The sequence below is a fragment of the Podarcis filfolensis genome (genome assembly GCF_964270895.1).
Source record: "Podarcis filfolensis genome assembly, chromosome: Z".
Taxonomy (NCBI): domain Eukaryota; kingdom Metazoa; phylum Chordata; class Lepidosauria; order Squamata; family Lacertidae; genus Podarcis; species Podarcis filfolensis.
Window position 1 is genome coordinate 31,959,930 of NC_139617.1, and position 14,720 is coordinate 31,974,649.

General features: G+C 44.0%; 1 protein-coding gene across 3 annotated transcripts in view; it reads right to left on the minus strand.

Moving 5' to 3' along the window:
- Window positions 1–6,814, minus strand: part of SNAPC4 (small nuclear RNA activating complex polypeptide 4) — a 36,376-nt gene extending 29,562 nt beyond the window's left edge. Inside the window, exons 1-4 of one of the 3 annotated variants that reach the window (XM_083596259.1) lie at window positions 6,757–6,814; window positions 3,898–4,042; window positions 2,906–2,946; window positions 365–532 (exon numbers count right to left, since the gene is read on the minus strand). In XM_083596259.1, the coding sequence (XP_083452385.1) occupies window positions 365–532; window positions 2,906–2,946; window positions 3,898–4,030 (342 nt within the window). In that variant the 5' untranslated portion in view covers window positions 4,031–4,042; window positions 6,757–6,814. Of the gene's footprint in view, window positions 1–364; window positions 533–2,905; window positions 2,947–3,897; window positions 4,797–5,102; window positions 6,611–6,756 lie in introns of those variants that run through there. The other 2 variants (XM_083596258.1, XM_083596260.1) reach the window with 2 other exon arrangements.
- Window positions 6,815–14,720: the final 7,906 nt, after the last annotated feature.

A 14,720-nucleotide genomic window follows, 5' to 3' on the forward strand; every position in this document is an offset into this window, starting at 1 on the left:
AGGAGTAAAACTCTTCTCATCCACTTGCTCCATGCACTGCAAATTTTATAAACTTCTATCATGTTGCCTCTTCCTCACCTTTTTTCTAAACTAAAAGGTCCCAACCTTTGCTCATAAGGGTGTCGCTCCATTCCCCCTTGATCATTTGGGTCACAATTTTCTGAAGCTTTTCCAACTCTGCAATGTTCTTTTTGAGGTGAGGTGACCAACCTTCCAAATCTGGCTGCACCACAGATTTGTATTACTATATTGGCAATTTTATTTTCAATCTGCTTTGTTCAGGCTACAACACAACTCCACAAACCCCCAGAGAGAGCTGAAACATTCCAGAGTATTCTTAAGGCAGCCCCACCACAACACTGACCTGCTGCTCTCTGTTCTGGGCCAGCCAGAGGGTGATCTCCTCAATCTTCTCCTGAATCACCTCCTGGTAAACCATGTTCATGTGCAGGCAGGTCTCCAGGGACTGAGGGAGATGGATGTCCACTTCACTCCCCACTCCAGCACCTTTCTCCCCATCGAGGTCTACCTCCTGATCCAGGAGCAGAAAAGGAAGAGTTGATCAGATGGCTGGAAAAAACAGACTTTAAAGAAGGTAGAGAGACAGGCAATTGATTTAGTTGGATGCATCAAGGGCATGGCCCTTGAAATTCCTACAGACAATATCACCTTCCTTTGCAAATGTCAAACATGTTTTCTCCTGAGGTTTCTGCAACCAGAGGGACCGCTTCTGCGCATACACGCACGGCAAAACACTTCTGGGTTTGCCGTTTTCACAACCCGAAGCTTACGTTACCCGAGGGTAATGTACACTGAGGTGCTAGTGTATTGCTCAGTTACCAGAGGGGCTGGAATAAACTTGGTATATGTTATCACGTATAGTGGGAATGTAAGTTGGTGCAAGATTTAGGGAATTTGATTTTCATGGAAATAAATATACCAAAGACACTATGGCTTGTTGTGCAAAATTAAATTTTGTGAATTCCTCTGATGATGCCAATGTAGATATATTGGCAAAAGGTCTTAAATATGACCTTGGCAGCTCAAACTATCATGGCAACTCAATGGAAAACAGCCCCAAATCTTACACTGGGAGCTCAGTACCCCTGACTCTGGAAGATAGCTAGAATGAACAAAATTATGCCTAATCTGAGATACAGAACTAACTGCCAGACACGTTTTATATGATCTGGCATTCTTTTATGACATCTACACTTGCAAGACAACCTTCACTGAAAGCCTGGCAAATCTGGAACTAGATCTGATAATTTGATAACACTGATAGCCCTTTCTTGGATTTTGTTATTTTATCTCACATGCAACTAGACTTGGTCTACATGCCAGTTTTATAATTTTGCTTTGTCATCTGTTGTTATCTCTCTATACACTTTAATAACTGTACCAAATAAAAATACTATTTTCTTGCAGCATAGAATCATTGAATTAAAGTGTTGAAAGGGACCTTGAGGGTCATCTAGTCTAACCCCCTGCAATGCAACTCATTCATCTTTTTTTTGTTCCTGTGAAGCTTCTGCCAAAATGACTACACATACACACACACATAGAGGGATATATGCTGTCATTTCTGCATTGCACAGGACTGGACTAGATTACAGACACTCTGAATGTTTGACTGTTCCTCACAAATAAACCAGCAGCAACAGCAACAGATGTATCCACACAACCCGCCTCTGGATCTGAACGACAGCCAAGCATTTCTTCTAGCTATCAGCCAACCCTCCTGGTCCTTGTAACATCTGCAGTAGCATCCCATGAGGGAGAGGAGGAAGACTAAGAACTGCATTCACCCCTCAATGGTAATTGCAGCGAGTTTTTAAATAGTTTTTAAATGGTTTTCTAGGGGAAGTTCTGGGTTTACGTAATTTTTCTTATAAGCATGAAGACCAAGAATGTAACATAAGATTCAAGTTACCTGTAAAAAGATTAATGGATATTGCCAGACAGGAGGACATAGCCCGTGTGAAACCTGGGTTGTTTCTGGGGGAGCAGTTGTATCGGGCTGCTCCAGCTCGCTACCTGGCGGATATCCACTATGTGGAATATCGCAGACTATTTACTGCGGCTAGGCTGAATGTTCTTGACTCGGCGGTTCTGAAGGGAAGATATGGAGGAGTCCCATATGACCAGAGATCATGCCACTGTGCATTGGGTGAGGTAGAATCCACAGAGCACATCTTACTGAGCTGTCCCTTCTACAACGATTTAAGACAGTACCTTATAACTCCATACTTACCCCAGCTCAGTTCCCGACAAAGAGGAAAGCAGACAGCATATCTGCTAAATAAGTCTTCAGGGAAAATAACTTTGTCAGTGGCTAAATTCCTTTTCCTGGCACTCAAGTGTCGGAAACGTATAACTGAATGCTTTGATGTGGGTTATCTGTGAGAGGTCTAGTACCCTAACCCTACCTTATTTATGTACCCCTATGATGTTATAGTTTATAATTATTGTGTAATGTTTTATTTCTGACTATCAGTCGAATAAAGGAAATTGATTGATTGAAGTTACCTGTAAATAAATTATACGCAGCCACTTTGGGAGCCTTTTTCACTGAAAGGCCCAGTGCCCTGCTTATGTATTTATTAAATATCCAATTAAATTTCTAGCCCACCCTTTCCTCCCAAAAAGCCCAGAGCTTGACACACATTTCATGTTTCTTCTCACAAGTGATCTCATGAGCAGAAAAGTGAACTGGAATTTAATAACAGCTTAGAGGGGCCTTAAAAACAGCTTAGAGGGGCCTAGATGGAACTTCCGCAAAGAAGGGCAAAGTCCTTTATCTACATGGAGACTAACTTTTTAACAACAACAAAAAAGGATGTGATCGTGTATGTAACATATAAACCCTCAAAACAGGAAGATATTATTTGAACCAGGTACTTGCCATGTTGTCATGAGTATCGGAATCATCATCATCAAGGTCATCTGACAGGAAAGGAAAAGAAATATTAGACAGAATACAGGCAAAAAAAGCAAAAATTTCAAACAGTCATGGCAGGAAGGCAGCCTAACTGTGACACTCTCGATGTGTAGTGGTTAAGATAATGTACTAAGTAGATTCACATCACAACTTGCTGGATAGCGTTAGAAAAGCCATAATGTTCTACACAGGGAAAATAACAACAGCATATCCTACAGGCTTGCTGTAAGGATTAATCAGATCATATTTGTCGGTAAGGCCCGTATTTAAAAACAAAGGTGAGTGCAAACTTAAGATGCATGTGAGAAGCACTCTGAGGGTTACTACCAGATAAACACTTATGATTGTAGACAGTGGACATTCTCGGGCTTATGTGGGGATTGAACCTGAGGCCTTCTGCATGCATGCAGATAAATGGCATGATGAAGAATTACATGATGAACAACTGTGGTGGTATTCTGGATGTATTTGAACTAAAATCCCACAAACTCTAATCAAGTAACAATCCCACCTACTACCAAGGTAGCCTCAAGCCCTGAGTCACTTAGGTCCAAGGTATCTCAGGGATCACCCAAACCTTTATAATATCCCAGCTGAATCACAGAGATCACCCGCAACAGCATTGTTAGTTGTTCCCTGAATTGGTGAGGCTCATTTGACAACAAGGAGTTTTGAGTGTCATCAATCGAGTCCTACGAAACTCTCTGCCACTAGAGATGTGGCAGCTGCTGAAAACTTTTCTATTCCACCAGGCCTACTACAGAGGCAATTAAGACAACATCCTTCTACAATGATTATCTGATGCCTATCATTAATCTTTTATGGGTTTAATGTATGGTTTTTTTTGTTATAAACCACTTTAATATACTTAATATATTACACTGTGGTCATAGAAATATTTTTATAAATAAATGTGGATTGTAGAAGACATAAGAAACACTCAGCAAGCATTGCACCTTCAATGTCAGAGACCAACTCAGGACTAGAGCTTGAGACTTGGGACTCGATGCTTGCAACATTGGGGCCCAGGCTCCTTTCCAGCTCTTCAATCTCCCAACGGATTTTCTCTCTTTCTGCTTCTACATCCATCACTTATATCTGCTACCAAGAAGACAAAAAAAGAACTATAAATAAAAGATCAGATTCAAAAGAAACATTCATTAGCAGCGATTCCTGTATTCCAGGGGGCTGGACTAGATGGCCGATGGGGGTCTCTCCTAACTCTGCAATTCTTTGGTTCTATGAATCTGTGCACACTTAGGTCCTCCTACACATTAAGCAGTACCAGAAGCACTGATCTGCAATAGGAACATGAGAAGCTGCTTTATGCACGTTGCACGTCGTTGGGGGGGGGATTCAAGTTTCTGAAGGACTTGGCTTTCATTGTGAGCGGTACCCATAGCTCAGTGGTAGAGCACTCAGGTTCAATCCCAGGTATGGAAGGCTCTCCAGTAGCACAGCTGAGAAAAGACCACAGAGAAATGCTGTAAATCAGAACAAATGCTACATGAATGCATGATTGTTAAGACTCAGGTGTCAATATAACGTAACTTTCACTTAACACAGGATTGTCAGAAGCTGCCAATTAATGATTATTTGGTGATAATTTGAGTTAATGCTATTATGTACTACTATATTCTACTGAATAAATTCTACTGAATATTAATTTTATATGTTGTTTATTTTAAAATCACATTTTTATTATGACTTACTTGTATTGTGTAATATTGTGTGTAATTTTGTTGTATTTTTTTGTTCTTCCAACTTGTAAACTGCCTTGTGTATAGCAATACAGAAACGTGGTATACAAATTAAAAGTGGGGAAAAATGAAGTCAGACCACTAGCTCATCTATCCTAGTACAGTGGTGCCTCGCAAGACGAAATTAATCGTTCCGCGAGTCTCTTCGTCTTGCGGTTTTTTCGTCTTGCGAAGCACGGCTATTAGCGGCTTAGCGGCTTAACGGCTATTAACGGCTTAGCGGCTTTAAGAAAACAAGGAAACAAAGGAACAAAGGAAACAAACTCGCAAGAACTTGCAAGACGTTTCGTCTTGCGAAGCAAGCCCATGGGGAAAATCGTCTAGCGAAGCGACGCAAAAACCGAAAAACCCTTTCGTCTTGCGCGTTTTTCGTTTTGCGAGGCATTCGTCTTGCGGGGCACCACTGTACTGACTACACTAACTGACAGCAGCTCTCTAGGTTTTCAAACAGTTTTTTTGCAGCCCTACACAGAGATGACAGAAACTGAAGTCTTTTGCTAGTATGTGTTGTAAATTTCCACTTTAAAGATTTCAGTTGTTATGGTTTGAATTTAAACACCAGCCTAAGAAGTTGCTTTTTGCTGAATCAGATCCTTGGTTCCTCTAGCTGAGTGCTGCCTGCACTGACTGGCAGCATCTCTATGTCAAGCTGCAGTGCAAGCCCCACGAAAACCTTCACGCTTTGCCCCTTTGCAATGGCAAGACATTGGCATCAGTCTGTCTCAAGAGAAAATAGATAGTGCCTCAAGGGATGAAGTCAAACTGCTGCATTAGAAAGTGATCTCCTGGGGCACAAGCTTGGGCGGTGTGTATGGAAGCCCTGGGCTGCCCACATGACATGACCCCACTCTCAGTCTCACTGCTGTGGTTCAAAAGAAAGCAGAGCAATACAGTTGGCACCAACTTGGCTGCAAGAGTTGCCCAAAGGAGGAGTACAAGGTGCAATACAACCGCCTTAGGGACTCCACTCCAAACTTGTGTACAGTTTACTCCTTAGCCTTTTATTCTCCCAAAAATATCGCACAAGACAGCAGAGGTTTAGGTTCAGTTTTCCTTCTCCTAGAGGGGCTACCTTCCCAGGGGCAGATGAGCATTGTCTGCCACTCACTCCCCTCTACAGCATGTGCAGGAAATTGCCTTCTTGTCCATTTGACCCAATATTGGTCTCTTCTGCTCAACCCATGGTAGCCTGTGTTCTCATGCAGAGGGTTTGAGTGCCATCGGCTACCCTAACCTGGTTTAGCACACCAGTCAAAGCCATTTATGGTGGGTAGCTACTGTTGTATGCTGTCAGCTTCTAAGCGCCACAGGAGAAGTGTGAGTGCAGGGTAGGGACCAAAGGTGGGCAAACCACCCCAGAAGGAGCATGATGTGTCTCCTACTAGATGCATACCCAGCACCCAATACACCACACAAGGACAAGAAAACATGGATGATCAGAGGAGGTCTTAGCTGCACCAGCTAGGAAGGGGAGCCTCTGCCCACAGGCAGCTTGCACCAAGAGGCAAGCCCTCTACTCACCGCATTCTCACAAGCAGCATCTGCCCGGAGGGAGTAGCGAAAGACTGGGCTAGCAGGGCAGCAGGGGCGTCTGGGGGCCCCTTATGCTGAAGAGGGGAAGGACGCTAAACCCAAGCCGAGACACTCTGTAACCATCTCTGCCAATGAAGCCAGACAAGGCACTAGTCCACAGGGAGGTATTTGTTCCCTCTCGCAACCAAAGTTGTTCGTCCTGATCGCCTAAGAGGAGCTCTGACTAGCCACAGGCTGGCTAGTAAGGCTGGTCGTAGACGAGCCACAAAAGACAGCAGTGAGAAGACCGGCGTGCTTGCCACCAAGGACCTGCCTGAACCGGAAGCAAAACAGAACACCTTCAGCGTCCCAACAACCGTTCAGCCGTGACCCGCCCCTTCGCTCTGCCGGCAAACCAATAGATGCCCGCTCGCGCATTGGCGCCGTAGCCAATGCCAGGGCAACAAGGAACGTACCACGTGCTCGGCTCTGCCTAATGACCGTGTGGCCTACTGAGTTTGAAAAAGGAAAAGGAAAGAGTACCGTAGCTTGGCCTGCAGCGCGAAGTTTGGTTGATAGGAGGAGAAGCCAGGCAAGCGCCAGTATCACGTGTGAATACTACAGCCAATTAGGAGAGCAGGTCGCTCTGACCCCTCCCCTCCTTCAGTAAAAGGTGTGTCTAAGGCGCAGCAGCAGCAGATCCCGCCCCATATTCTCCCGCATGCGCAGTGGCAGGAAGAAACGGGAGGGGGGCTCCAGGTGGGAAGGAAGCGACTGCGCAGGCCACCTTCTCCTCACAATTATTATTATCATTATCATCATTTCATTTCTATACAGCTTTATATTTTTAAGAAAGTTTACAAGCTACATTAAAATATCAACTAAAACAACCCAGAATAAAACATTACCTGAGAAAGTCAAATATAACGTATACATTCAAAGCAACATTATTAACAGGAAACTAAAATATAAAGATTTCAAAATAAAACATTACAACAAATGAGGTTCAGTACATAATGTACATGTAATGTGTGACTCTTCAAAATGTATTAAGAGGTTGAGTCCCTTTCTTTTTAATTGTTTCAATTGCTATTTAATTGTTAATTATGCTATTTTAATTATTCCTTAATCATTAACCAACTAATTTATTAACATATAATAAGGCAGGGTCGGAGCTAAACAGTACAAACTTAAAGCATTTGCAGATGACTTAGTATTGACATTACAGGAGACAGAATCTAGTACTAAAAGAGTATTAGAATTGATTCAGGAATTTGGTCAAGTAGCAGGATTTAAGTTGAACAAATTAAAGACTAAGGTTCTCGAGAAAAACTTAACACCGATAGAGAAAGAGAGGTTTCAGAAGGAGACGAGTTTAACACTGGTTAAGAAAGTAAAATACCTAGGGGTTAATATGACCGCTAAGAACCTAAATTTATTTAAAGATAACTATGAGAAATGTTGGTCAGAAGTGAAAAAGGATCTTGAAATATGGTCAAATCTGAAGCTTTCCTTGTTTGGTCGAATTGCTGTTATAAAGATGAATGTATTGCCAAGAATGTTATTTTTATTTCAATCATTGCAAATTTTGGACAAAATGGACTGTTTCAAGAAGTGGCAGAGAGACATTTCTAGATTTGTCTGGCAGGGCAAGAAGCCCAGAATAAAATTTAAAATATTAACTGATGCAAAGGATAGAGGTGGATTTGCCCTGCCAGACCTTAAACTTTACTATGAATCAGCAGCACTTTGCTGGTTGAAAGAATGGCTGCTTCTTGAGAACACAGACATTTTGGATTTAGAAGGTTTTAATAATGTTTTTGGGTGGCATGCATATTTGTGGTATGACAAGGTTAAAGCACATAAAGCATTTAAAAACCATATTGTCAGAAGAGCACTGTTTAATGTCTGGACAAGATATAAAGACTTACTTGAAAATAAAACCCCAAGGTGGTTATCGCCGATGGAAGTGAAGGCTGAGAAAAAGCTCAATATGGAGGCCAAATGGCCAAAATATTGGGAGATTTTGGAACAGGAGGGTGACAAACTGAAACTGCAGAGTTTTGAGAAACTAAAAGATAAAGTGCGAGATTGGCTTCATTATTATCAAATAAGGGAGGCTTATAACTTGGATAAAAAAACTGGCTTCCAGGTGGAAAAATCAAAATTGGAAACAGAACTGTTAGATCCTAAAACTAAGACATTATCAAGAATGTATAACTTGCTGTTGAAATGGAATACTCAGGATGAAACGGTTAAATCTGCTATGATAAAATGGGCACAAGATGTTGGACATAACATAATGTTTGCTGACTAGGAACAGTTGTGGACCACAGGTATGAAATTCACGGCATGTAATGCCTTAAGAGAGAATATTATGAAAATGATATACAGGTGGTACATGACACCAGTCAAGCTTGCAAAAATATACCATTTGCCCGATAATAAGTGTTGGAAGTGTAAAGAAAATGAAGGTACATTCTTTCACCTTTGGTGGACGTGCCCAAAGATTAAGGCTTTCTGGGAAATGGTCTATAATGAAATGAAAAAGGTATTTAAATATACCTTCTTGAAGAAACCAGAGGCCTTTCTCTTGGGCATGGTCGGCCAATTGGTGCCAAAGAAGGACAGAACTTTCTTTATGTATGCTACAACAGCAGCAAGAATACTTATTGCAAAATATTGGAAGACACAAGATTTACCCACCTTGGAAGAATGGCAGATGAAAGTGATAGACTATATGGAATTGGCGGAAATGACTGGCAGAATCCGAGACCAGGGAGAAGAGTTGGTGGAAGAAGATTGGAAGAAATTTAAAGACTATTTGCAGAAACATTGTAAAATTAATGAATGTTAAAATGATGCAGGATTGAAATGAGATGGCTTTAGTAACAAAGTTAAAAGAATATGTAAAAAAGGATTGATAATTAGATGAAAATATGAAGTTTAATATGTTAAGATATATAATTAAGATAAAAACAAAGAGGGTAAGGATTTGCTGAATTAACTATGTAAACTGGAATACAAAAAAGGGAGGCGTGAGGAGGTCAGGAAAATATGTAAATGATATTTAAGACATGAAAAGATTGATTTGTTTTTAATTGTGCTTTTTTATTTATCATTTATTTTTTATGTATTTTGTATTTTTCATTTGTATTTTTGTATTTTTCCTATTCCTTGTTTTTTCTTTTTTTCTTATTCTTTATTTTGTAACCTTTGTCTGTTTATAAAATCTTAATAAATATTATATATATTTAAAAAATATATATAATAAGGCAGTACCCCACCCCACTGGTTTTCTTTTAACAATGATTTTTATTATTTCATTATTTAAAATATCACTGCTCATTTCAAGAAGTGAGGTTACAGGAAACAGGCAGAGGGCCTTGTTGGTGCTGGCGCCCACCCTATGGAATGTCCTCCCATCAGATGTCAAGGAAATAAACAACTACCGTATTTTTCGCCCTATAAGACGAACTTTTCCCCCTCCAAAAATGAAGGGGAAATGTGTGTGCGTCCTATGGGGCGAATGCAGGCTTTCGCTGAAGCCTGGAGAGCGAGGGGGGTCGGTGCGCACCGACCCCTCTCGTTCTCCAGGCTTCAGGAAGCTATCCGCTAGCCGTGGGAGACCCAGCTGTCCCAGGGCTAACGGAGAGCTTGCCTGCACCCAGAAGCTTGGGGCGCGCTGAGCTCCACACGCCCCAAGCTTCGGGATTAGCGTAGCGCTCCGCTAGCCCTGGGAGAGCCGCGCGGCTCTCCCACGGCTAGCGGAGACCCTGCCGGCACCCAGAAGCTTGGGGTGCGCTGAGCTCCGCACGCCCCAAGCTTCGGGATTAGCGCAGCGCTCCGCTAGCCGTGGGAGAGTTGCGCGGCTCTCCCACGGCTAGCGGAGACCTTGCCAGCACCCAGAAGCTTGGGGCGCGCTGAGCTCCGTACGCCCCAAGCTTCGGCATTAGCACAGCGCTCCGCTAGCCCTGGGAGAGCCGCGCGGCTCTCCCACAGCTAGCGGAGACCTTGCCAGCACCCAGAAGCTTGGGGCGCGCTGAGCTCCGCTCGCCCCAAGCTTTGGGATTAGTGCAGCGCTCCACTAGCCCTGGGAGAGCCGCGTGGCTCTCCCACGGCTAGCGGAGACCTTGCCGGCACCCAGAAGCTTGGGGCACACTGAGCTCCGCTCGCCCCCAAGCTTCAGGATTAGTGGAGCGCTCCACTAGCCGTGGGAGAGCCGCGCAAAGTTGCGCGGCTCTCCCATGGCTAACGGAGACCTTGCCAGCACCCAGAAGCTTGGGGCGCGCTGAGCTCCGCACGCCCCAAGCCTCGGGATTAGCGCAGCGCTCCGCTAGCCGTGGGAGAGCCGCGGGGCTAGGAGAGACCTTGCCAGCACCCAGAAGCTTGGGGCGCGCTGAGCTCCGCACGCCCCAATCTTCGGGCTTAAAACAGCGCACCGGGGGGGGGGAATAATTTTCCCCCCTTTATTTCCCCCCCAAAAAACTAGGTGCGTCCTATGGGCCAGTGCGTCCTATGGGGCGAAAAATACGGCACCTGACTTTTAGAAGACATCTGAAAGCAGCCCTGTACGAGGTTTTTAATGTTTGTGGTTTTTTGAGTTTTAATATTCTGTTAGGAGCTGTCCAGAGTTGCTGGGGCAAACCAGTTAAATGAGTGGCATATTATTATTATTATTATTGTTGTTGTTATTATTATTATTATACTATTATTACTATTGTCCTCCAAGGAGCCCAAGGTGATGCTGAAGTGGTGTCTCCACAGCCTTGTGAGGTAGGTCAGATTCAGAAAGTGAGGAAATGGTCCAGGGCTCCAAGGAAGCTTCCTTGGCACACTTTCTTTTTTGGCAAGGGGTGGTGGGAAGAATAATCTGACTCCTGGAATCCTCAGGCTAATAGAGAAGGCCTCTGCGACGGTTGGTGTCAACAATATGCCACAGAGTGGTCAAGATCTCTGCTTATTTTATTATTTTGATCTCTTAGCCAGTCACCCTCTTTTAATAATTTTAAAGTGCATATACATAGCAGGCCACACTCAACAGAAAACCAATCCTTCACCATTCAAAATTAGGAAATATTCTGTTAAAAAATGCACACTTTATTTCATTACACAGAACAATCTCAAAGCTATCTTGGCTGCCTTAATTAATTCATAAGCAAAAGGTCCTAGTGTGATAGGAATTTTGAGGTCTTGGATATATGGTAATGTTCATAACCACACGTACATAGATCAGCACAGGAAGACCGACCTGAAGCCATTTTGATTCCTAAACTGAACAAATGTTTTCTCTGCAAGGTCAAAGTGGAAAAGCCTCCCCATTGTCTTTTCCTTCACAAATCCTGTCTTAAGGGTATGTCTGTGTTTGAATAGGGTGTGAGCCTGTGACTTGGCCCAGGAACTAAGTATTTATCACTACAAAAGAATGGCCAGGCTCCCCAGGCAATCCAATCAAGTAACCTGCCAGACAGGAGATAAACACTTTTCTGTGGTGTAGGTGTGATTTATCTGAGGGGAGGTCTTAGGTTACACCCATTCTGTGATGTATGTATGGTGTTTCTGGGGGTGGTCATGATCTACAGGATGGGAATTTCAAAAGTCTTTATAAGGCCTTGCATGCCATTTTTCTGGGTCCCTCCTCTCTCCTGCGGGTGAGGGGAGCACCCTGTTGCAACAGATCAATAAAGATCAAGCTTAATAGCTGCTTTGCTTCTCAATATTCTCAGGTTGGCCTCTGTTATTCTCTCCTACCAATAGGGAACCTATGTAAGGACACTATATAGGCTCTTGAATACCCCATAAGGGAAAAGGGCAATTTTTGTTTACAACACTAGGATAGGTGATGAAGAATTTGATCCAAATCTAAAAAATGAATGAATGAATATACTTTTCGGACAGGGTGGGGGAAGGGAACCAATATATAATCCAGGGCCAACTTTACGTAATTTATTTCTCCTTAGTATCTTAAAATTGTAAAGCTGCTAGTGGGGGGGGGACCAAACTTCACTAGGGCTATGCAATGTCTATTTTTCCATATTGTAGTATGTTGTTGTTGTTTAGTCGTGTCCGACTCCAGTGAGCACTCAGGGCTGATTTCCTTAAAAATGGATATATCACCAGCTAAACATCATAATAAACTGAAATAACACCTCTCCAGGGAACAAGCCTGGGCAATGTATATGGAGGTCCTGGACTGCCCCGACAACAAGACTCCCCTCTCAGCTGTGCTCCTAAGCAAAGCACTGCTATACCTTTGGCACCAATTTGGAAACAGAAATTGCCCAAAGAGGTGTACAATGCACCATCCAGTGGACTTGTGTAGGGTTTGTTCCTGAGGAAACAAATCAGAAGCCCTTAAGAGACAGCAACCATTTCTCAGAACCAGCATTAGAAGAACGACTATTGAGCACAGAAGCTCAATACAGTACTACCTTTTCATAAAAGGAAGTCTTTGTGCAATTCTGGGGTTATACCACTAGAGGTGCATTGTGGGGTTTTCTTTAGGACTGAAATAGCATAGCATTATGTAAAAACAAGAACAGGAGTAATGGATTGGAAACAACCTTAAATACCTCAGAAGGAATATACCCTACAAGAAAAGCAGGTCCTACAGGCAATATATTACAATATATATTACAATGTATGGAACAACCAATCTCAGTGATCACAGGTAGGAGGAGGAGTTATGCTAAGACCAGACCACGTCATTACCAAGGAAGCAGATTTAGTCGCTGTTTGAGAACTATCCCTGCCTCCGGGTCTGGTCTTGACTGGATGGATACTGGAATCAACAAGTGAGACCCACATGACCTGTAGGTGCTGCTGTGCAATGCCAGATCAATGATTCCTAAGACCACTGCCATCCATGACTTGATCATGGATGGAGGACTTGACCTGGCATGTGTAACAGAGACTTGGTTGGATGAAGCAGATGGGCCTGTTCTTGCCCCTGCTTGTCCACCAGGTTTCTCTTACGCACAGCAACTCAGGTCATGTGGGCGGAGAGGGGGAATTGCAGTGATTTTTAGGAAGTCATTAGCTTGCACCAGGCGTCCTATTGGGAAGACCCAGTTTTCTGAGTGCATCTTCTGGAAGCTGGGCAATAGGGGCAGTACAGGATTCCTTTTGGTGCACCGACCTCCCCACTGCACAAAGGATTCCCTGCCCAAGCTGCTTCGGGTTGTGGCAGATGTTCTCCTGGAGACACCTAGTTTGGTTGTCCTAGGGGATTTTGATATCCACGCCAACACAACCTTACAAGGGGCTGCTCAGGACTTCGTGGAAAGCATAGTCCCCATGTGGCTGTCCGTGAATGAGTTTGGCCCAACTCATAGTCGTGGACATGCCTTAGACCTGGTGTTCACCTCTATGGATGTGGGTGATCTGACACTAAGTAAAAGCAGAACAAAAGAAGTGTCATGGTCGGATCACTTCCTGGTGCAACTGGACTACTCCATGACCCTTCCCATCTGCAGGGAGGTGGGACTGATTCGGATGGTCCGCCCCCTCCCCTTAATGGATCCAAATGGTTTCCAGAGAGCGGTAGGGGATGTTTTATCCCATGTTGATGGCCTTTCAGCTGATTCCCTGGTGGACCACTGGAATGTGGAGTTAACCAGGGCTATTGACTGTCTGGCTCTGAAGCGCCCTCTCCAATTGCATGGAGCCCAGACAGCCCCGTGGTTTTCCCAGAGCTGAGGGCAATGAAACAATCTTTGAGATGGTTAGAGCGCCGGTGGCGGAAAACTCATTCTGAATCTGACTGAACATGGCTTAGAGCTCAACATCAAGCCTACCAAGTGGCGATAGCAACGGCGAAGAGGACCTTCTTCACTGGCTCTTTTGCACCTGCAGAAAACAGCAGCAGAAGACTCTTCCAGGTGGTTCACAATTTAACAGAACCACCTTCACTAAAAGGGCCCCAATATCTCCTGCAATGATTTTGCTAAGTTTTTTACAGGTAAAATTGCTCAGATTCGGAAGGAGGTAGACACCACCGTGGGAGCAGGGCTTGGGCAGGAGAGTGCTGGAGTCCTGTCTAGTCAAGTTGTGTGGGATCAATTCCAATCTGTTACCTCTGAGGATGTGGACAGGATGCTTGGACGAGTGAAACCGACCACCTGTCTCCTTGATCCTTGCCCATCCTGGCTCATAAAAGCGAGCTGGGAAGGGCTGGATGGTGGGCTCCGCAGGGTGGTGAATGCTTTTCTCTGTGAGGGAGCCTTCCCAGACCTACTGAAAGAGGCGGTTATTAAACTGCTTCCTAAAATAAACTTTTTTTTTTAAAAAAATAACTTTTATTCAAAATTAAAACAAAACATATCCAGAACCATATCATCCTTATTTTCCCCCATTTTTCCTCCCTCCCCCTCCCTCCCCCACAGAACCCACCCCCCCACCCCCCGACTTCCCTCAGTTCCAGTCAGTGGCGTAGCGTGGGGGTGCAGGGGGGGCCGGCCGCACCGGGCGCAACATCTGGGCGTTGGGGTTGGGGGGCGCAAATCCAC